The 24573-nt window shown below is 40.0% G+C and overlaps 1 protein-coding gene across 1 annotated transcript in view; it reads right to left on the reverse strand.

Annotated features, from left to right (window-relative positions):
* The window catches only part of FANK1 (fibronectin type III and ankyrin repeat domains 1), a 32543-nt gene extending 12560 nt beyond the window's left edge, over positions 1-19983 (reverse strand). Inside the window, exons 1-6 of the mRNA XM_074999613.1 lie at positions 19953-19983; positions 12443-12620; positions 9996-10120; positions 3062-3143; positions 529-603; positions 110-175 (exon numbers count right to left, since the gene is read on the reverse strand). Coding sequence (XP_074855714.1) covers positions 110-175; positions 529-603; positions 3062-3143; positions 9996-10120; positions 12443-12620; positions 19953-19983 — 557 coding nt within the window. The remainder of the gene's footprint in view (positions 1-109; positions 176-528; positions 604-3061; positions 3144-9995; positions 10121-12442; positions 12621-19952) is intronic.
* Positions 19984-24573: the final 4590 nt, after the last annotated feature.

Genomic DNA, 24573 nt, shown 5'->3' on the forward strand with positions numbered 1-24573 from the left:
CAGTTCTGACCAAAACTAGAATTTGAATATCAGTTTCCAGAACTGCAAAAATAATGTTATGATACCGATTCCCTAAAATCTCAGATGAAATAATATATCCATGGAGTACCTGTCCTTTCCACTTCCATTCTTCTGATTTACATCTGTTCCATGCTGTACCAGTATTTTCACAAGCCTAGATAACAAAATATTTTCATCAAGAAAATGCCCAGTAAACTAACATTTCTCATGAGAATGGAAACTCTGAAAGAGCAAATAAAAGCTTAGTTTTGCACACGTCTATACTGATATATTCATTTTTTTATTTTTAACTAAAAGAAAGACATTTTCAACAAACATAGAATAACAATCGTTCTATATGAATTTTACAAATTGTCAGTTGCCCTTATATTATGAATAAACAAAACAATAACATTCAGATTTATTGCATTTTTCTTAAACTGACCATATATTATTCTGCTCCACATATAGTAGACAAATATAAATATCAATCACACACAACAAAGAGGAAAAGAAAAGTAGTAATACCTATCATATCCCTTCTGTGTAGCAATCATCAGAGCAGTAAAGCCTAGTTTATCAGGAACATCCACCTTCACATGTCTTACAGGAGAAAAGAAAAGGTTACAAAACCAGTGTAACTATAAATATTTCCACAACATATTTCTAATCAGTGTCTTGTGAACTCAAAGCATTGTAATCACCTATTAATTTTGCCAATGGCATGAATGTAAACAACCATATATTGTTATATCAAAAAGTCTGACTGCTATTCTTGCTAACATTATTAAATGATTATTATCATGCAGCTGACAAAGCACGTCTTTGCCCACAAAAGCTTATGCTCCAAAATACCTGTCAGTCTATAAGGTGCCACAGGACATCTTGTTGTTTTTGCAGATACAGACTAATATGGCTACCCCTTTGGTACTTATTACCATTTGTTTTTTGTTGGTTTTTTTCCTATAAAAATTCATTGACAAGTATTTTCAAGTTTCATTCTTCCAAGGAAAATTAGCTATTTAGCTGCCTAGGTAAAATCATACTCTTAGGGGGAAAAGAATTTCACCATGTCAGAGTTGAGGTTGGAAATATAATGGAAGTCATATAATAAACGGACTAGTCTAATAAAAGTTTGAAAAGCAGGCAAACTGAACTAGATTGTTAACAAGGATGCTAATCTGTTATACAAATGAAAAACTAGAAACTGCACATTTCTTATTGCAACTGAATGGGATGGTAAACCCACTGTGTGATTAAGATATATGTATTTACATAAATAACTGAATTAATCTGCATACATCTGTATAGTCATGATAGTCTATGTCATTTGTGATCAATTTGTGAAGAACAGATTAGAGAGATGTGCTTATCATATGGGGAGTATACATGCGATGAATTCAAAAGGTGAAGTACAAGGGATTCCCTTTCTCTCTCTGGTCTGCTAAAGAGGGATGGTAGCCTATCACCCTTTCTTTAAGCAGGATACAGATTACAAGGGCTTCTACCTGTGGCAAGCACAAAGCCTTTCCCCTGCTCTGACAGATACAGTAAGTTCAGGCCACCACATTCCGGCCTTCTCTCTCAGTTTTCCAAAAAACCTTGCTCCTGCTGACACATCCTATACTTTCTACCCTGTACTTCTGCCAAAAGTGCTACAACACTTTAATCAGCTAATTACTAAAACCACATAAAATAAACCAGGCTTCTAAGGAGCTAAACAGAGAGCTCTTGTCAGCAACTTAAAGGAATGTGGATTGGACAAATGGATGGTAAGATGGACAGAAAGCTGGCTAGAAGGTCAGGCCCAGCGGGTAGTGATCAACGGCTTGATGTCAGGATGGCGGTCAGTTTCTAGTGGAGTGCCCCAAGGTTCGGTTCTGGGTCTTGTTCTGTTCAACCTATTTATCAAGGACTTGGATGAGGGGTTGGATTGCACCCTCAGCAAGTTTGAGGATGACACTAAGGGAGGGGGAGAGGTAGATATGCTGGAGGGTAGGGATAGAGTCCAGAGTGACTCTTTGGATGGGAATAGTGATTTAGACATCTCACCACCTAACGTTGATTTCAACATCGAAATAGCACACGGCGCGTGTAGACGCGACACGTGCTATTTCAACGTTGTGCCCACTACTTTGAAGTAGCCGGCTAGTGTAGACACACCCTAACAGTTTTATTAGGTAATGAACTTTAATGGGTAAGCCCCCAAATAAGTGGGTCTTGCCCACAAAAGCTCATTACCTAATAAATAAAACTGTTTTTCTTTAAGGTGCTACATGACTTCTTGCTTTGTTTCGTGAAGCTACAGATTAGCATGGCTACCCGCCTGACACTACTTTGTCTGTTACAACAACCAATATGGATATGTAAGCCCTTTTAGAATACACAATAGCTGACAGTTGGCTTATGCCTAAAATATTAGAATTTACAGTCCTCCCAATACTTAGGGGGTTCCTCCTTTTGCTTTTCTTTTTGAATCTCTGGATGTTCTCATTGCCCATAAAAATTATCTTTATTTTTTTAATTCTTCTAAACTCTGAGCCTCAGTGATAGCTTTTGGAAATAACTGTCTCAGGATATCTGTGCATTATGGGAAAAGAGTGTTTCTTTTCATCAGTTTTGAATACTCTACTTTTCTATTTCATCAGAAGTCCACTTTTTCTTATGTCATGAGAAGGGGTGAAAAAAATGTAGCTGCCAAATTCATAGTATTTTGTACCCTTTTATGATATCCTCTCTGCCTTGTCAATTGCGTAAATAAACATTCCCAGTTTCTTCAATTTCATGGAAGAGGGTCTATGCTTCTGATCATTCCCATTGCCTGTATTTGTGTCTCATCTAGTTCTAATATGCAGTTTTTAAGGAAGAATAACCAAAACCAAATATCATTTTTAAAATGATAACAGAAAACAAATTTGTAATTTTTTACTTTATCATAGGATGTACTGACAAAATCATGAGGAAACTAGATCATTAAAACAAAATACAGCATTTATGCAGTTTATATGTCATGTCCACTGTAACACTTTTTAGACATTTTATAATCTGAATTTTTTCTCACCCTTTCTGAAGAATATTAAGAACTGCTTCTACATCATTCATACTGACAGCTCGATGAAGTTGCTCTCCACTCATTGGCTCCCCTGTAGAAAACAAAACAGGAAAGCATTTGCAAAATAGTTCAGAGATTCATTCTAGTGGTACTTGGGAGTGTTGAAGCACTGCAAATAAATGATGAGCTTTTTCATATCTTTCAGTACCACTTTTGGATAGTTTTTAGATTACTAAATTAACACAGCAGCATCTGTATCAGTTCTGCATAGCTTTTTTTGTTTAAGTGGTGACTTGAAGTACGGTTACATTCATGGGCATCTTTCTCACAATACAGCACACCCACTACAGTAAAATCTGTATTTTCCAGTACCCCTGGTGAACTGGGGATGCCAGATAACCAAACATGCTGCTACTACTGACTGGTCAGCCAACCCGCAGCAGCCCACCCCAACCAGTCATCTGGCCCATGGCATGCTGGCTAACACAATATGCCAGCTATCCAGAAGTCAAATAACTGAGCTTTTACTGTACTGATCTCTGTCATTTTCATTACCATTTTATTTTGGTGGAACCATAATCCTTTCATATATTTCTGTACTGGAGGTGATCTACATCTGGGAACTGGCATGTTACGGGATTAAACAGGTGCAAGCTCAACCAACACAGTACAATCCTTCAAATGCTGTGGTGATTTGGAGAGATCTGGCTTCCAGTTATCTCTTCATTTTGTCCAGAAGGGCAAGACTGCTGTCTGGCTAGGATACCCTCCTGACAATGGTTTGGAATATGATTGGACTACCTTTACTTACTAAGGTATCCTCATACAGATCATTTCTCAAAATAAAAATAAGAACCAAACACTGCGCAAAACTGGATTGACATGTGTTATAGATATAGTCTCTCATAACAAAAGCCTGTTGTAAGCTGGTATTTTCTAAACAAATCAAATTTGTTGTTCCTCATGCCTAAAAATGTTTCTAGTTTCAGTGTGCCACATTTTAAACACATCAGTTCCCGTGGTAATTGGTGAAGACCACATTTCTAATCCACATGCCAAACTTTTTGGATTACCTTAATGGTGCAAATGGGCATTAAAGAACCAAACTATAACAACCTTCTTTTGGATGCAGAATGATCACTCTTATTTATAGAGAGCACAGCAAATAGGTTTGATTGCTCACACTATAGATGCAATGCAAAATTGCAGATCTTGCTCATGAAAACTGGCAGCTTTTTGGAGGTGTCAGATTTAATTCCCGTACCTTACTTCCTACATTTTACTTTACTTCTTCAGAAAACGCTTCATGGTTCTAGTAGGGACAGATTGTGACATTATGAAATTATGAAAGTTGTTAGTTACGTATACTAATGTCCAATATAACTAAGATATAAACTGAAGTCTAATTATCAACAGTTTTGTATAACTGACAGATGACTGGAAAAATCAACTGCCATTAATGTTACCTATCTGGATTCATCCCCTTCAGATGGATCATCACCTTGTGGTGGTTGGGGAGCTTGTGTGTCTCAATGACCCGGAGAGCTATGCTGGCTGGAGCTTTATGCTACTGGTAGGGTCTCCCTTGTCAGACAGGTCAATGGGTAGAGACCAGACAAAGAGTGATCCAACCTCTCCTCGAGGTTAAGGGGTTGGCGTAGGGCTAACAACCCTGCCCGTAAAAAGAAAACTGTTACAGAAACATCCACAAGGAAAACCTTAACTTCTCATGTCTGGGGAAGAGCAGGAAATCCAGCCAGAATGATTATGAAGCGGGGCAGTGAAAGCCGAGAGGAGGCTGCATCGCAGATGACCCTTCTCACCCACAACTACAACTCAGATTGGAACATGGAACGTTAGAACAATGTATGAGGCTGGCGAGACAGCACAAATAGCAGCAGAAATGCAACAATACAAGCTGGCAGCTTTGGGGCTGTGCGAAACAAGATGGATACAATCAGGACAACTGCATCTAGCAACAGGTGAAACCCTTATTTATTCAGGGCATGAGGAAGCTGATGCACCACACATAGAAGGAGTAGGTATGCTGTTGTCCAAGGATGCAATTGGATCCCTAATTGAGTGGACAGCAGTGTCAGCACGGATCATTACAGCCAGGTTTTACACCAAGAGAAACAAGATTCTGATTATACAGTGTTATGCCCCCACAAATGATGCTGATGAAAATATTAAAACAGGGTTCAATGAGACTCTCCAAAGTATTATTAACAAGAAAGGTAAGAAAGATATATTGATTTTGATGGGCGACTTCAACGCCAAAATCGGAAGCGACAACACAGGAAAGGAGCAGTACATGGGTACAGAAGGGTTAGGAAAAGCCAATGAGAACAGCACTCTTCAGTGACTTCTACGTATTTAACGGATTGGTGATTGGTGGGAGTATCTTTCCACACAAAAGAATCCATAAAGCAACATGGGTTTCACCAGACCACTGGATGGAAAATCAAATTGACCGTATCTGTATCAGCAACACCTTCCGACGTTCTATGCAAGATGTACGGGCAAGAAGAGGGGCGGATGTGGGATCCGACCACCACCTTGTCTTAGGAAAGTTCAGGCTGAAACTGAAAAAGCACCACATGCAAGTAAACAGGCCAGGGCCGAGATATAACACAGAACTCCTAAGAGATCAGATAACAAAATCACAATTCCAGTTAGAACTGTTAAACAGATATACAATCCTTAGAGATCTAAGATCAGAAGATGTAGCGGTAGAGCAAGTATGGGAAAGCTCTAAATCAGCATGGAAAGAAGCTTGTGAGAAAATCCTGGGTAAAAGAACAAGACAACACAAAGAATGGATATCAGAGACACTAAGGCCGTGTCTACACTAGCCCCAAGCTTCAAAATGGCCATGAAAATGGCCATTTCGAAGTTTACTAATGAAGCGCTGAAATACATATTCAGCGCCTCATCGGCATGCAGGTGGCCGCGGCACTTCGAAATTGACGCGGCTCGCTGCCGCGCGGCTCATTCAGACGGGGCTCCTTTTCGAAAGGACCCTGCCTACTTCGAAGTCCCCTTATTCCCATCTGCTCATAGGAATAAGGGGACTTCAAAGCAGGCAGGGTCCTTTCAAAAAGGAGCCCCATCTGAATGAGCCGCGCAGTGGCGAGCCGCATCAAATTCTAAGTGCCGCGGCTGCCCGCATGCCAATGAGGCGCTGAATATGTTTTTCAGCGCTTCATTAGTAAACTTCAAAATGGCCATTTTCATGGCCATTTCGAAGTTTGGGGCTAGTGTAGACACAGCCTAAGGAAGATAAAGGATAGAAAAGACAAGAAGGCAGTTGTCAACAGCAGCAAGACCAGAGCTATCAAGGCAGAAGTGCTGCATTTGTATGCAGAAGCTAACAAGAAAGTGAAGAAAAGTATAAAGAGGGATAAAAAGAACTTCGTGGAAGCACTAGCACAACAAGCCAAGCAAGCCGTAGGCCAGAAGAATCTAAAAGAACTGTATAATATCACAAGGAAGTTAGCAGGTGCAAGACGGACAGTAGATCATCCCGTGAAGGATGGGAGAGTCTGGTCAAATCTAGCCAAACAACTTACTCAATAGAAAGAACATTTCGAGGATCTCTTAAACTGCCCAGCACCAATAGATCCACCAGACTTACTCTCAGCTCCAAAACCACTACCAATAAATACAGACAGACCAACTAAGGAGGAGATAAGGAAGGCCATTTCTCTGCTGAAAAGTGGAAAAGCTCCAGGGCCAGACTGCATTCCCTCAGAAGCAGTGAAGTCAGACCTTGAAACCTCCACAGACATGTTGTACAAACTCTCTGGAAGAATATGGGACACCGAGGAAATACCATGAGACTGGAAACATGGACATATAATTAAAATACCCAAGAAAGGAAGTTTGAGTGAATGCAGAAACTGGAGAGGTATTACTCTGCTGTCTATTCCTGGGAAAGTCTTTAACAGGATCCTGTTGGAGAGAATGAAAGTAGAGATTGACAGGCTGTTGAGGGATGAACAAGCTGGTTTTTGGAGCGAGAGATCATGTGTAGACCAGATAACGACCTTGAGGATCATCATAGAACAGTCATTGGAACGGAACTCCCCACTGTATATAACTTTCATAGACCTTGAACAGGCCTTTGATAGTGTAGACAGAGATACACTGTGGAGATTGTTGCAGTATCATGGCATTTCCCCGAAGATCATTAATCTCATTCTAGCCAATTACAAACCCTCCACTTGCCAGGTTGTACACAATGGCACTCTGACGGAATCTTTCACTGTCCGAACAGGTGTGAGACAGGGATGTCTACTCTCACTATTCCTTTTCCTTATTGTTATGGATTGGATTATGCTAAAAACAACAAGCAGACACCAGAGAGGTATTCAGTGGACCGTCTCTCGTCAATTAGAGGATATCGATTTTGCTGATGACATTGCTCTCTTGGCACATCGGCATGAGCATATGGACTGCAAAGCTGCAGCACTGCATAGCGCTGCCTCAAAGTCAGGCCTGAAAACCAGTTGATGTAAAACTAGAACCATGAGCGTCAACCACACTAAACAAGACAACATCACTTTAAGGGGAGAGACCCTTGAAGACGTCGAACAATTTACTTATCTACGTAGTGTTGTGAATAAGGATGGTGGTACTGACCTAGACATCAAATCCAGGATTGGCAAAGCCACAGCAGCATTTCAAACTCTGTGACCAGTATGGAGATCACACAACATCTCTGTCGAAACAAAGCTGAGAATCTTCAATTCAAATGTAAAGTCCGTCCTGTTGTATGCCTGTGAATCATGGCGCACCACAAAGTCCTCAACACACAAACTGCAGATGTTTTAGAATAGATGCCTGAGGTACGTATTACAAATAAGATGGCAAGACAAAGCCACAAATGAACATCTGTGGACACAAACAGGCCAAGAGCCAGTGGGGATCCAAATAAAAAGGAGAAAATGTGGATGGCTGGGACATACTTTGAGGAAACCCCCATTCAGCATTGTTCGACATGCCCTAAAATGGAATCCTCAGGGGAAACACAGCCGAGGAAGACCCCGAATAACATGGAGGAGATCTACAGTCACGGAAGCACAAGAACTGGGATATTCATGGAGCCAGATTGAAGCCACTGCCCAAAACAGAACCAGGTGGAGGAGCCTTGTGGATGACCTATGCCCCCACTTGGGGTTCACGGATTTAACTTAACTAATCTGGATTCATCATTGTGAATTTCCTATTCGGAATTCTAGAACAGACATATCTTAAAATAATCCTCAAAACTTTAAATGCTTCCTTGACATTGGCTCTGCAGGGCAATTTATTTGGAAAAGAACATTTACCTGGCTGTGTATGGGGCCAATGGTAAGGGTGAGGGCAAATAAAAGCGATATATATGAATTTTTAGTGCTGCTCCAAAATTTAATGTAAGTATATTTCAAAATTAATATTTCATGCACTGAATTTAAACGTGCATGCCAATGCTTTCATATTATAGTTTCTGTCCACTCACAATAAAACACAGTAGTTAGACAAGCACGATGAACCTTCACAGGAGAAGGTCGTGAATTCTCTTTTGAAATAAATCCTTCATGTACTGTAAATGAGTCATTTGATTACAGATGTGCAGGCAGTCATACTCAAATGTGGTGATAACACTTTTATTTATGGAATTTAAAGCTCCATTCAAAGCACTGAATAAATGATGAGCTCATGGTAAAAATAGTCACAAATTAACAAGCAGCAGCTGTTTGCTTTTTTTAGGGCCCAACTGATTAAAATTGCATGCTTCAATTAAGCAATATTTTTCCTGAAAGGGGAGGGGAAAAAAAGGCAAAACACCCTGTTTCAAAAAGAATAGCTGCTTTTCTGATTTATCTAGCCAACTGAATGCAAATTAAAAATCTAGAGAAACATTCTGTTTTCATATGCATAACATAATGTGCAGACTCTTTCACAAATGAGTTAATGAAAAATATTTACATGTAACCGCAACAGTTAAAAGGAAACAGCTTATATGGCAAGTTATGCAGGTTTAATCAATATTTGCTTTGCTATTTAATAAAACTGTTTATTTTCATAGGAACTGCTGTATCACGATGAAGAGTGAAGTTTCCAAAAGTATACTCATTTGTTACATTAACCACAGAACTGCAAAATTAGCTGTAACACAAGACCCAAATGTGACAGATTAAGAATCCAACACTGGTTATTTTTAATATCTTATTATTTTTAAATTAATTTCATGATTCTGAGGGACTGATTTTCATGATTGTTGAGTGCATGGGGCTGGTAATACTGTATCTTCCTTTGTTTTTCTATGCAGTTAGTGATGACACCTGATGAGCAGTAAATTGTACCTCTTCAGTTTAATATTTAGAATCACAGCAGAAACACAACTTTTTCAGAGAATACAATACCCAGATATGATTCCTGGCCACACAAAAAACAAAGAAAACTAACATTCTCAATAAAAAGAATATGCCGGAAGATATGAAGAATGTGTTATTAAGACTATTTTTGTTGATAAAGAATATGTATTCCACCACATGTAGCCCTGTCTCTTTCCCTTGTAAATTTGGAAGTTCTCTTTCACTGATTCAAGTATTTCTGACATCACACTCACTGACACATTTTGTTTCCAAATACAGGAAGCAAGAGACAGATTATGCCATGAGTGTTTGCTTTTCCTTTTCCCACTGAAACTTTTCTTTAAGACTCCAAATCTGCTCTTTCCATTCCAAACACCAATACACATTATTATCTCTACTCTTAAGGCCATTACCCCCACTGTGACTCTACTTCTTCCACACTGAACTTAAATCTCACCACATTTCAATTTTTGTGAATTCCTAACTATTCTTTTCAAGTCAACAGCTAATTTTATATCCATTTAAATAAACTGTAAGGCACTTTGTAATTTTTGTGACTTTATAATACAGTCTGTACTTACTGGTAGTGGATACAGAAACAGTTGGACTATAAGCACACTCCCCTGTAGCACTAGTGACCTTCAAGCGAAATCTGTACGTTGTTCTCGGCTCAAGACCTTCCACGACATGCTGTCTAGCATAGCCCCTAAAAAAAGTCTCTCATATAATAATTCAGATAGATATTTCAAACATTTCAACAAACAAAACGTAAGCATAATCTTCTGATGCACAGCTGCTCAAACAAAAATGTATACACAATTTTTACACCACCGTTCCCATGCCAATTTATCTGCAGGGCATAGACTTTACAACTGTGTCTACATTGGGGAAGTGATTACAGTATAAAGGTACACAGATCTGAGAATACTCTTGTTACAGGATCAGCATGATTTTTTCAGTTTATTTTATTTTACTTGGGAAAGGGTTTAAGCTAAACTGGGAAAAAACTATCTTATCCTGGCACTGAACAAGGAAAGATGGAAAGAAATAGTGAGAGAAGTATCGGACACCAACGGGCACTGAGCCCCTGGTTGATGATGATGACTAAGAGTATTCAAGTAGAGGTGACTATACCTATATGTCAATACAACTGGTAAAAACCTTCCAATGTTGACAAAACCTAATTTATACACTCAATTGAGGTTAAGTGAGCATGTAAATTAGACATTTTCAGATGGAAACTATCCATTGAAATCTTTAAAAAATGCCTATACAAACATATAATCACAACATGCAGTTGCTGTGACTGCATCAGAAAATTAGGCACAGATCTGAGTGCATGTTTAAAAACCATTCACTGAACATACAGAGGTTTTTTGTCATTTATAACAAATACATTTTGCAACATCATCCTAACGGAACAAAACAGGTAAAAAAATGCTTACTAGAAACCGAACAAATGCAAAGTGAAAGGATTAATTAATTATTTACAAGAAATCTATAACGCCTGCCCCCCGACACCTACTGCATCCAAGATGCAAATCTTTTTCTAAAAATCCAACGTTAATTTTTTTTCCAAAACCCAATATCTTAAAAACATTTTAATTTTAAAATAATATACTTACTGTGAAAGAAACTACTTTGATAGAGCATAAAACGTTAGTATTAACACAGTCTAATTCCGCCATCTAGTGACAAATCTTACAATCGGAGGGGTAGCCGTGTTAGTCTGGATCTGTAACAGCAACGAAGGGTCCTGTGGCACCTTACAGACTAACAGAAAAGTTTTGAGCATGAGCTTTCGTGACACAGACTCGCTGACCAGCATCTGATGAAGTGAGTCTGTGCTCACGAAAGCTCATGCTCAAAACTTTTCTGTCAGTCTATAAGGTGACACAGGACCCTTCGTTGCTGTTACAAATCTTACAATGTAAAGTTTTCTAAAGGCTGGTAACCATATTATGCATTACCGAAGAGTCTGGAGTCATCAACATAGCATGCCATAAAACAGTGCAACCATGCACTGCAAGAGGACTAAATTAAGTGACTAGTCACAAGAATTTTAATCTCCTAGGGCTTTAGAGGAAGGCAATGTCATTTTTTAGCATCATCTGACCCCTTTACTCCTACAGAGGCAAGTTCTGCACTTTGCCAACTAATTACTGTTCATGTTAGGAGCAACGTGGAAGGGAAATAAAGGGTCTCAGTGCTCATTTTATAGAAGTAGGATCTGAAGCCCCTTCTTGAGGAGGACAGTACTACTCTCTCACACATTTTTCCAACAGAGATCATAACCACTGGAAAGGAGAGAGAGGAAAAGAGAAGTCATCCTTAGAAATATTAAATATATTCTTCTGGGGGAACTGGCCATCTTCTCTCAGATGACTGCAGGGTAGGTTTAGATGTCTTTCAGTTGTCAGTCAGCCAAGCAGAATCCACATTTACCACTCACATACATACTACATAAAATTCTGGCCCCACTGAAGCAATGGGAGTCACCCAGCATACTAAGAGCCATCTACAACTGTTAAGGGTACAGTCAGTAACTGTGAGCAAGAGAAGTGAATGGAAATTAAGAGGCACATAGGTATTACTCAATTGCCTTGCGCACGCATGATCAAAGCAAGGCATAGAAAGGGTTAGAACATATAACCTATAATTGTTGTAAAAAAAGAGTAAGTGTAGTTACTTTAAAAACTTCACTTTAAAGTAATGTAATTATTTCAAAATAAATTAAATTCTAAAAATAGAATTAAAAATAATGTAGTAGTTTTCAGAACATAACAAAAACAATATTGCCACCATAATAAGTTATTTAGTAATTCTTCATCACTTCTCATATTCGAAATGCTTTGCAAAGCAGTGCTTTTTGGTTTAAAAAAATTAAGAAGAAGAGCTGGTACTCAGCTGACTTCCCAACCATCCCCTTCTCACCTCCCCCCCCACCAACCCCACAGTAGCGGCACAAAAAAAAGCAGTTTGTGACTCTTAACTAATAAAGATAAATCTTCATTAACGCTGCACTTACGTATAAACAGTACCATAAGTATGTAATTTGGGGTCCTCTTCTTCGATTGATACTTTTAGCCATTGTTCTTGAGGTCCTTTTCTTTGTGCTGCATTTTCCAAATCCCACGACAGTTGAATGCTATGATGGGTCACCTCACCTACAACTGGAAGGTGTGGTTTTGGGATAGTATGTTTTCCTAGAAAAGAACAATTCAAAATGTTATTTCTGTAACACAGACTTTAGGAAGATTTTAATACATGTAAAACTGCATTTTAGATGTTCATTGCTTAGTTCTGTTATTCCTATTTTGATTAAGATCCTACATTTTTTAGAAGTGATGGCTATCATATTTACCGAAGAGCAAACATTCATGTATAGAAAAGGACATTCTTTTAAATATTTCATCTTGCTAGTAAGATCATATTTTAACTCACCACCTGACAGGGAAATACACATTTAAAAACATAATTAAAAACATAATGCTGAGTTGGTGCAAAGATGATATACAGTAAACCCTTTCATATCCAGCAGCCCAAGGACCAGGAGGCTGTCAGATATTCAAATAATAGAGATAATAGAGAGGTATACCTAGCAACGTATAACACCAAAGAAAACAAGATTAGATAGTAAGAAACAAACAAGAAATGTATGCAGAGTACTTTATTTACCTACAAAAGTTGTACTGTACACTGTAAACTTATGCCGTATTTATCTGCATTTACTTTCACTGTACTGTACTTACGACAAACGTAACTGAAATTTACTTATAGTTAAAATGCCAGTTATTTGAGAGTTCCAGATAACAGAACGCCAGATATGAAAGAGTTTACTGTATGTAGTTTGAGATGTGCACAGAATATGTCTTAATTACACTACAGTTTGTGCATAAAAACAAGCTCAAGAAGTAGAGTTTTCTAAGACAGGTATGTGCAAAGTGGGGGCCAGGCCCCTCTGAGGAGGCATGAAATTCCATAAGGGGTGCACAGCACGATTGGCTGCTGGGTCTCGGGCTCATCCATCTCATTAAAAATATTGTAATATGTTACTGTTTTTATGTATGTGTATTCAAATTTATATGACAATTAATAAAAGTTTTACATTCTATATACTTATTTTCTTACGTGTGTCAAAAGGTTTGGGTTTTTTTTCATGTGAACAAAACCAAAATTTTGGTTGGTTTGGATTACATTAGATGGGTTTCACAAGGTGGGGGCTCATAACTGCAGGGACAAAAAGTGGGGCCTGAGATAAAATGTTTGCTCACCCCTGTTCTGAGACACCCAAAATGCCTCACCACTGTGACGGAACAACTCATACTGGGACAATATCAAAAAAGTCTACATACATGTTGAACATAAATAGTAACATTTAATGGCTTATTGGCTTGATAGAACAGTAGCTCTTCAAGAAAACTGTATTAGTTATGAAGTTTTTAGTCACAAAATATTTTTCCTTTTATAACCTGTATTCAACAGAATAGACATGACCTTCTACTAGCTTAGGGCCCAGATAAATGGAAACTAATCTTAGCAAAAAATGTTAAGACACTGGCAATTATAAAACCACAATGAACTCAACTTCATCATGAGGTTTTCTTAGAATATTTTCAATAACACCATCACAGACAGACACACAGCGTCTCCATAATTAAGACTGCAAACAGGAATTAAATAAAAACAAAGGTGATTTTCATATGCATTACTCTTAAAATTCAAGTCCTAAAGTGTAGCATTTTTATACTGTCTCTAAAGAAAATTGAGAGACACTTTCAGAATTAACTTAAACCCTAGTACTCTGGGTGGATTATAGCTCATCTACGAGTCTCCTCCACTTCAAGCTGTCTCAGGACAAAACTTATAACTGACCCCAGTTGTCATCTTTCATGCTCAGCAGATCGTCTCCATGTTGTCCAAGGTCTTCCTCTTTTGCATTTTCCTTGCAGGTTCCATTTGAGAGCTTGATAGACTATGCTAAGTGATGGTTTTCTGAGTGTTCCCTAGCCATCCCCACTTTGTTCTCTTGATTTGAATGTCAAGTAGTTCTTGTCCTGCTCTGTACCAAAGCTCCTCATTTACGACCAAGTCTTGCCATTTGATGCAAAGCTCCTCATTTACGACCAAGTCTTGCCATTTGATGCAAAGGATGTACTTCAGGCATCTCTTCATGAATGCCTGTAGCTTGTGATTGGAAGACTTTTTATTACACCAAGTCTTGCATCCATACAAGAGCACACTTCACAGTTGTGTTGAAGATTGGCAGTTTCCTCTTTGCAGATATTTGTGAACTCCATATAGGATGAAGAGTCTTGAATGAAGCTGTTGCTTTCCCTATTCTAGCACTGGTATCCTTGTCAGCTCCTCCATCTATGCCCATAATACTCCCCAAGTAGGTGAACTGCTCCACATCTTCCAGGTCATCCCCTCCCAGTACGATGGTGTTGTTGCTGGACTGGTTGACCCTCATTGTCTTAGTCTTTCCCTTGTTAATGCTCAGTCCAGTCACTGAGGCAGCTTGGTCTAGTGTTGCCATCTTTTCTTCCATGCTTTCATGTCAGTATGCAAGCATGGTGACATCATCAACAAAATCAGTATCTTCTAGCTGCTTGAAAAGTGTCCACTGAATGCCCCGTTGATAGCTACCTGTTGTCCTGGTCATAATCCAGTCCATCTTATTATGAAATTTTACATTACTCTATCTTAATAAATGCAATTAAATATTAATTCAATATTTGGTGGACAAATTATACACTTAATTGCATTTATGATGCATATAGTATTTTATTTATAAAATAAAATAGACAACTTCTCACTATTCACCGTTAATAAATGTTCCTCACAGAAGTCAATAGCAAAAAGTTTACAAAAAGCATATGCACTGGAAGATGTTCTTCGTATCAAAACTCATGTAGAAAATCGTGCATGAGGTCTTCTGAGAAAGAAAAGCGAGAGGGACTTAAGCTACCTGTTGTTAACCATCACTGTTGTTTTTGAAGATGTGGATGCACAAGAGTATTCTACTCAGGTGTGCGTATTCCCAGAACACAAAAACCTCACAGAATTCTCCCAAGCAGTACCCAAACAGACACTCCAATGGCTATGGAATGGTCATGCTTCCCCAACCTTCTCTCAGTGCCTTCACAACTAAAATCCTCAGATGAAAACTCCAATGAAAAGGGATAGAGGATGGACCACAGAGTATACATCTGCATCCACATCTTGAAGATTCACACAGGCCGTGTCTACACTAGCCCCAAACTTCAAAATGGCCATGTAAATGGCCATTTCGAAGTTTACTAATGAAGCGCTGAAATACATATTCAGCGCCTCATTAGCATGTGGGCAGACGCGGCACTTCGAAATTGACGCGGCTCCTCCCAATGGGGCTCCTTTTCGAAAGGACCCTGCCTACTTTGAAGTCCCCTTATTCCCATCTGCTCACAGGAATAAGGGGTCCTTTCAAAAAGGAGCCCTGTTGGGACAAGCCGCACAGCGGTGAGCTGCGTCAATTTCAAAGTGCTGCGGCTGCCCGCATGCTAATGAGGCACTGAATATGTATTTCAGCGCTTCATTAGTAAACTTCGAAATGGCCATTTATATGGCCATTTCGAAGTTTGGGGCTAGTGTAGACATAGCCATTGAGTTAAGTAATGGTCTTGTTTTCTTTGAGTAGTAGTAGACATCCACACCACCCAAGTGCATGAGCAATTCCAGCAGGAAGTGGGTTTGGAATCTATTCAAACACTAAGCCTACAGTTACACTAGCATGATATGCAGGCAAAATCCTGGTTTTATTGACAAAACTCGAGGAGCATTCACACACAAAATGGGATTAGTTGACAGTATCAGGACAAAACACAGCACTTTTGCTGGCAGCCTTCTGCCTCAAAGCTTTGAGATGTAACACTGCTATCAAAGATTCTGTCAACAAAAAATGCTGTGTGGCCACAGTGGGGGGGCCTTCTCTCGACAGACAGGGCATCCACAACAATGGGCAGACCTGTCTGCTATGCTTCCAGGTGCCTGTTTTTTCAAGAGAGCAGCAAGGTAGTTTGGCTGCTCTGTCAGAGCGGAGCACTCTCCCAATTGGCTTTTGTGTGGTCGCACTCTGTTGACAGAAGTTTTGTCAGGAAATCTCTTCCGATAGTGACTTCTGTTGACAGAGTGCTGTAGTATAACTGTAGCCAAAGTGTAGAAATGATAGACAGATCCAGCCACAGCACTGAGCTTTGGCTCCTCCTGCAGTGTGTGAGTAGCACGCATTATGCAGGGTGACGGGACTGGGGCTGACAAAGCCTAGAAGGGGTGGGTCTCAGTAAACTCTCCGATTTAACAGACACCTGTGTTTAACGGACACCTCCCTCCTTGCCACTAATCTGTTAAATCAAGTGTTTACTGTAATTTTTTATTTGAGCTCTATACAAACAGTGGAAAGTGACTTAAGAGTTTGGGGTTTACAGGGACAGTGAATCATTTACTGTTTGGTCAATAGGTCAGTCTATAAGAGACTGGTTGCAAATACACTTTGTACAAAGTAATGATTTAACATTTTAGGCATACACCTTTTTGAAGCTATCCCAAAATTAAAATCAATTTTCATTTATATTTTCAATGTTGGGAGATATTCTTGCAGTTATGAAACAATGAACAGAAAGCATGTACCACTGTCAGTCATGTATACTCTTCTGTAGTAAAGGAATAAAAACGAGGATTCCTTTATTTGATGAGTAAACATAACTCATTAAATTCAACAGAAATTATACATACAAATCGAAGGAAGACTACATTATGCCCTTGGCACTTTTTTTATACGAGCCCTTTTAAATTGTATCAATTAAACTACATCTCTCAGAATATCTTGATAATAGTATATACATATATTTCCAATTTAAATATGAAAATAATACCTATCACAATGTAAAAATAGCAAAATCAATTATTCATGCTGTTATTCAGAAATCTAAAAGTTTGCAGAGCAGTGCCAGGCAAAAGAGTTCACTGTTCATCACCATTCCATTTAAACACCTAAATAAAGTGGCTGGATTTTCAAAAGAGCTCAGCACTAGACTGGTCTCAGCTATTGGTTCTATGCCAACTGAAAGGTGATTGCAATAGCAGGAAGCAAATAATAAGTAATAAAGTTTCTTTCACTGGACATAGTGATAGATATGCAATAGCACCCATGACTAATATCATTGCTCTCTATCAAAGCTAAGCACTGTTGAAAAATTGACCAGGTGCCTTTTCACATTACACAACCAATAAAAAAATAAGACTCAGGAAGTGTTTTTGATAAACAGATTCATTACTAGGCATATTAGTACAGAACTCGAGTACAAATTATTTTAACCTATAATACATAATTAAATTTCCCGCACCCCTCAGAAGTAGTGCAAAGGCTTGGAAGACCTGAGAAAAAGGGAAGTAATTGCTGGAAAGGAGCCTGGGTGTGCACTTGGAGGACTGTTGGGAATGCATGGGAAAAGTATGGAACAGAATTTGGAGTGGAGGCAGGAACGTATGGTTACAGAACTTCCCCCACGCAAATTCTGGCTGACTCTTAGGCTGTGTCTACACTACAAGATACAATCAAATTTAATTCAGTTAGCTCGATTTTACCACGTGACTGTCTTCACTGTAAAGACCATTAGCTCGAGTTTGGGTGCACTAATCTCGAGATTACAAAATTGCAGTTACCTGACAGATGTAGCATGAAGCTCAAATTCAGAAGTTCAATTAGATGCAAGAGTGGAAGCACCACGTCTTAAAGGCAAACTTATTAGACTCCAGAGATGTCCCGTATGTAACCCATAACGCCCCTCTCAGTGCTCCACTCTGGTCGCTGTTCTCCAGTAACAGGAAGAGCCTAAATTTTCAAGAGGGAGCAAGGAGCCTTTATCTGTGGGCTCATGTTAGTATGACAGCCAGAGAAACAGATTCTTTCTTTTTATGCTCTTAGCAGTGTGCGTGCATCTACCCATTCAAATAGCCCATGCGGGGAATTCACAGTTTTATCTGTACACTTGCTATTGTTTTCTGTGGTGCCTGGCACCAGCCCCGAAACACCGTACCACGCGTCAACAAGGCTGTGCTGGGTCTCGTGCTTGCATAACACACCGAGAAACTTCTCAGTGGTTTACATTTGTGTGAAAACCTGCTTCCCTCCCCTAAAGATGCCAAACAGTCTGGTTCTTTCCCGCGCTCAGCCACATCATGTGGGTAACCCCCAACCCAATAAAAGGATGTGCCAGCTGTTCAGTGCTGACAATCACACAGGAAAGAAAGTCTGGGATTTGCTGACACTGTGGGAAAGTCTCCCCCCAGTGCTTAAGATACTGGGGGTTTTGCTGCCACCAGGGTGAAGTCTCCGCTGGCAGCTAAAGCGCTTGTTGCTGCCTCCAGGGAAGGAATGGCTCAACTAGTCATCCACTGATCAACTGATCATCCCCCACCCCCTTGGCCCATACCTGGGCCTGCTGCTGCTGCCGGGGAAAAGCCCCCCTCCCCCCCGACCAGTGGCTAAGGGGCTTGCTGCTGCCGGTGGAGGACCACTTCAACTGGTCATCCAGTCACACACACACACACACACACACACACCTCAGCCCGTATCTGGGCTTGTTGCCACCAGGGGAAAACCAAAAATTCTGTTTTTCCTGCACAGCCCGGGACTACGTATTAAGACACTCCCCAACACCAATACAGTGTATGGAGAAACCAAAATTTCTTTCTTCCTACACTCTTCTCAATGTTAGAAACATTCCGGGCTCCTGCATTATTTTCAGGGATCACATTTCTACAGTGATGGGAGGTGGGATACTCAGTGGATGGCCAGTTGAGAACACAGTTGTTGCAGGGAAGCCTTACAGTGCACAGGAAAGCCACATACCCTTTCCACTAACAACATGATGAACAGGGAAACCAAAATTCTTTCTTCCTACATTCCTCTCAAATTAAAAAGCATTCCAGGCCCCTGCATTATTTTCAGGGCTCACATGCATGCAATCATCTGTGTATGTCCTGTTGAGAATACAGTCGCTGCACCAGTATTGGCAATGTAATGTGAGGGAAAATCAAAAATTCTTTCTTCTAATTTTGAGTGTCTTCTGCATTATTTCCAGGGATCGACATATTTTCAGGGATTGGGAGTGGAATGACAACAATGCAATGGGGGAAAATGATGTCAAGACCAGCGAGCATACCCAGAATGCTATAGGAATGAGGGAACTGTGGGATAGCTTCCTACAATGCACTACTGCAACAGTCGATGTTAGCCTGTGTGTGTGTGGCAGCAATGACTCGACTTTGTGGGGAGCATGATGTGAAGTGAGGATGGTCAAAATCAAACTTATAAATTCCATATTTAGAAAATTGATATAAGTAAATTTGAATTTATCTCATAGTGTAGACGTATCCTTAGATTCTACTATTCAGTCAGGCACAGCTGTCCCTGTCCCCGTGTGGCCCCGCACACAACACATACACACACCCTGGAGCTGTTTCAACCAGCTTTAAAACAGATTCCCTTTACTTACCGGGTGTTCTCATGTAAGAATGTCCAGCCATTTGAGGTTCAGCGCACACTACAGCACCACACTAGTTTTTCCATTTTCACTATGTTTGCAGTCTGAACAAATGCCTTAAAATCAACACTAAACAACAATGAATTTTCTTTGTACTGATTAGGCAGATCCTATTGATAACTGGTATTTAAACTGCCATTATCTACACAACGATCTTAAAATAAACACATTTAAATGGGTCCCAAAATTCTGTAAGTTTAAATGTGGTCTGTACAATTTCAGCATAATTCCAATAACCTCAGGTCAGTAGACTACCACTGTAAATCCGTCCATGCTGAGGTACTGTCTATCATGACTACAATATTTAAGAATGAATAGCTATCATGTGTGTTAGTCACATAGACAAAATATTTACTCAGGTTCTTCCAGTATTAACCAGAACACTACAGCTATGTCTACACTAGCTCCCACCTTTCAAAAGGTAGATGCTAATGAGACACTTCAGGATATGCTAATGAGGCACTACCATGAGTAGGAATAAGGAGATTTCGAAGTGTACGTGTAGAAGAGCCGTGCGCGATCAAAAGTGCCATTATGCTAATGAGGTGTTGCATATTCACTGCAATGCCTCATTAGTGTATCTTGAAGTGTCTTATTAGCATCCTCCTTTCAGAAGTGGGGGAGGGCTTGTGTAGACATAGACCATGGCATAGTGTGATGCTGCCTGGGTGAGAGCACTGATAAAGATGCCATCTAGGAAGGGATACATTTGAATTTAGCTGTTATTACCACCAGCAACTTGGTAAAGATTTTGGAAGCCAACAAAAGATGTTTGGTGCTGACAGTGGACAGTGCCTATCAGCAGACAGTTCCTATAATCTGCAGAAGTAGGTTTTACACAAAGAAGCTCATTGCCTAATACATGTGTTAGTCTTTCAGGTGCTACAGGACTGATTGATATTTGAGAGTAGCTATCAGTGCAAGGACTTGCTGCCCAAGCACAAGCAGGACACAATTCACCTTCTGAAGAGCTTGCAAAAGCTACTTCTAGGACAGAAAATCAGCTCCTCTGGTGGCAGGAGGCTGTGGAGAGTAGCAAGAGTCTGGTATATAGATGTAGCAGTGCTGGCCCAGGTGGCTGCTGAATAGCCCACTGCTCGATACCTAAACTGAAACAGGGAGAAGAAAGAAAGGCTGCTCACTACTGTCACACACACACACACACATGAAATAATTGAAATAGGTAGAAAAGAAAAGTCAGGAACAAAGCAAACTGCCACTTTGCTCCTGCAGCACCAGAAGACCTGGCAACTAGCTGGACAAGGGGGTGTGGCTAGCACAGGCTGTTCTACAACTCTGGAAACTGCACACAGAAATGGAATAGCCCATATGTAGGCCCCTATCACAGACAGTGAAATCTGGTCTTTTGTATGCTTCTGCCCTATACTATGCCAATTCCACATGTCAAAAACAGAATTTCTCAATTGGGAATCCCAAACCAAAGGGATTTCCAGGGGACCGCAAGGTTATTTTAAGGGGGACAGTGCTATTGACACCTTTACTTTCTGCTCTGCTTTCAGAGCTAGGTGGCCAGACAGTGGTATGTTATCTAGGCATCCAGCTCTGAAGACAGCGCTCTGCCAACAATAATGCCGAAGTAAGGAAGGATTTAATGCCATCCCACAAAGTACTGTTACTCTTATTTCTGCACTGCTGGCCTACGGAGCTGGAGAGTGGCAACTGCTGACGGAATGCCCAGTTCTACAGGCAGCAGAGCAGAAATAAGAATAGCTGTACTGCACCCCCACCACAATAACCCTATGATAACTCCCAACTCCTTTTTATGTAAAAAAGACTAAAACAAAATACTGTGAAATTTCAGGATTTAAATAACTGAAATAATTAAAATTTACTATTTTTAAAATCCTTGACCATGAATATTACCAAATAGATCATGAATTTAGTAGAACTCTACCCATATGTATTAGAATTGTGGGAGACATGGAACTGCAGCAATTATGACAACTCTGACACCTAATAATCATTCACCTTTACATCAACGATAATTACTGCAAAATGTGTATGTTTGCTGCTAAAGTCATAAAGAAACTAAAGTACAGTAAACCCTCAATTTAATAGACTCTGATTTAACAGACTTCAGGAGAAAAAAAAAAAAGGATGGTGCTTGATCCTGTCAAGAGGGCAGGGAACTGGACTTGATGACCTCCCAAGCTCCCTTCCCGTTCTATGATATGTGTATGTCCATATATTATTATTAAATGTTATGGGAGATTAGAGCAAGACTATAAAAATAAAAACCTCAAAAAGGTGGGATTTCAACTATCCCCATACTGACTGGGTACATGTCACACCAGCATGGGATAGAAAGATAACGTTTCTTGACACCTTAAATGTCTGCTTCTTGGAGCAGCTGGTACTAGAAACCACAAAAGGAGAGGTAATTCTTGATTTAGTCCTAAACGGAGCACAGGCTCTGGTCCAGAAGGTGAATATAGTTAGACTACTTGGAAATAGTGAATTAATTAAAATTAACATCTCTGTAGCAGTAAAAACATGACAGCAGTCCAACACCATGGCATTTAATTTCAGAAAGGCGAACTACACAAAAGGGGACATTAGTTAAAAAGAAATTAAAAGATACACTGCAAACGCGACATCCCTGCAAGCTGCATGGAAACTTCAAAGACACCATAATAGAGGCTCAACTTAAATGTATACCCCACACTAAAAAAGCATAATCAGAAAAACATAAAGTGCCACCAGGGCTTAGCAACAAAATAAAATAAGCACAGAAAAATAAAAATGCATTGTTTAAAAAGTGGAAGTTAAAGCCTAGTAAGGAAAATAGAAAGGAGCATAACCTCTGCCAAATGTAATATAAAAACAGAATTAGGAAGGCCAAAAAACAATTTGAATAACAGCTAGCCAAAAACCTCAAAAAGTAACAGCAACATTGTTAAGCACATCAGAAGAAAGAAGGATGCTAAACAAACACCCCCTTCTATCCCCAGAGCCTTAAGTAGGTGAGGATGTGAGAGATTGGATGGGAGTGGTGCTTGGGCTCTGGGCACCACCAAAACTTCTGCAACCCATTGCCCCTGGTTCTGGCCCCACCCAACTCTCTCTTCTACAGTTTCTTCCATCAGGAACAGACTGTCTTCAATCACATCTCAAAACATATCTTTTCTCACTTGCCTACAACGTATCTCAATTTCTCTCTCCTCTAGCTTTTGTTTAGTCTGAATAGTTACATTAACAGTGTAAAGTGTTTGGGAAGTAGTATGTATGAATGACTACATAAACATTCAGTTATATCATTGACCAGGGAACAGAAAAAGGGTGTACTGTGTTGACTAATATAAACAGAATAAGCAACAGATGAAGTGGACCCCTGGTAAATCTTTCTACCATTGTTCATATCAACATGGAGATATTTAGATAGTACTAACTGGCATTCCACAACTCAGCTTTGAAATTTTATTCAACTAACACAAAAATATTTTTGACAGCCAAACCATCACCACAGTGGTAAAGGACAGTCAAACAGATTAGTGCCTGGGCAGGCAAGTTGCATGGGATTGCTATCCAGCTGCCACAGTGCAAGTTAAAGGATTTTGTATTCTACTATACATTTTATAAACCTTGGCTATGTCTACACTAACCAAAAACTTCAAAATGGCAGATAAGGCAGATTCCTATAAGCAGATGGGAATAAGGGGACTTCAAAGTAGGCGGGGTCCTTTTGAAAAGGAGTCCCATCTGGATGAGCCATGCGGCGGCGAGCTGCGTCAATTTCAAAGTGCCGGGGCTGCCCGCATACTAATGAGGCGCTGAATATGTACTTCAGCACTTCATTAGTAGACTTCGAAATGGCCATTTGCATGGCCATTTCGAAGTTTGGGGCTAGTGTAGACACGGCCTTTGTTATCTGTCTGTCCATGTGTGAGTCTGTTTGTTCAAGAACCTCTCCTAAATGATAAGAGCTAGAACCACCAAATTTGGTTGCAGCTTCCTCTTAGCATAACTTCAAAAAAGGTAAAGGTATGGCTGTGCCAGGACAATGGGATGTGCCTGGAATTCAACTGTTACTCATAAAATGCAATGGGAGGGATCTGGTAGGAGGAACAGTTCAGTGCAGAATGGCCACACAGGGGCAGCAAGGCCAGAGATGGAGACTGGGACAGTTCTAGCCTCATTGGGCCAGGAGGGGTGGAGAAAGAAGCAGTTATCTTCTATATATTTCAGAGATTTTTGTCTGTCTGCCTGTCTTTCCCCCAGCTGAGAGACAAGAACCTTTCCCGCAGCTATGAACACAGCAGCTGCAGTGGCCGTGGACAAGTGCTTCTCACCTGGCCCCAAACTATTGTGGTGAGAAAGGACTGGAGTTGCCCTCTCTCCCCAAAGCAACTTTCACACTTAGTCCCTTATCCCCAGCCCCTCCTCAGAACAATGATTTAACTGCAGGAAAAAAAACAAAAACTATTTGAGTCAAGGACCCAAGCAATGCCAGGTAAATCTTCTAATATTTAATAAAACAGACAACTGACATGAATGTGTGCAATGAACATGATTGTGACAGTATAGGTACGCAAGAAGATCAGTCAACTTTTTG

The sequence above is a fragment of the Carettochelys insculpta genome, chromosome 7 (assembly GCF_033958435.1).
Source record: "Carettochelys insculpta isolate YL-2023 chromosome 7, ASM3395843v1, whole genome shotgun sequence".
Lineage (NCBI taxonomy): Eukaryota > Metazoa > Chordata > Testudines > Carettochelyidae > Carettochelys > Carettochelys insculpta.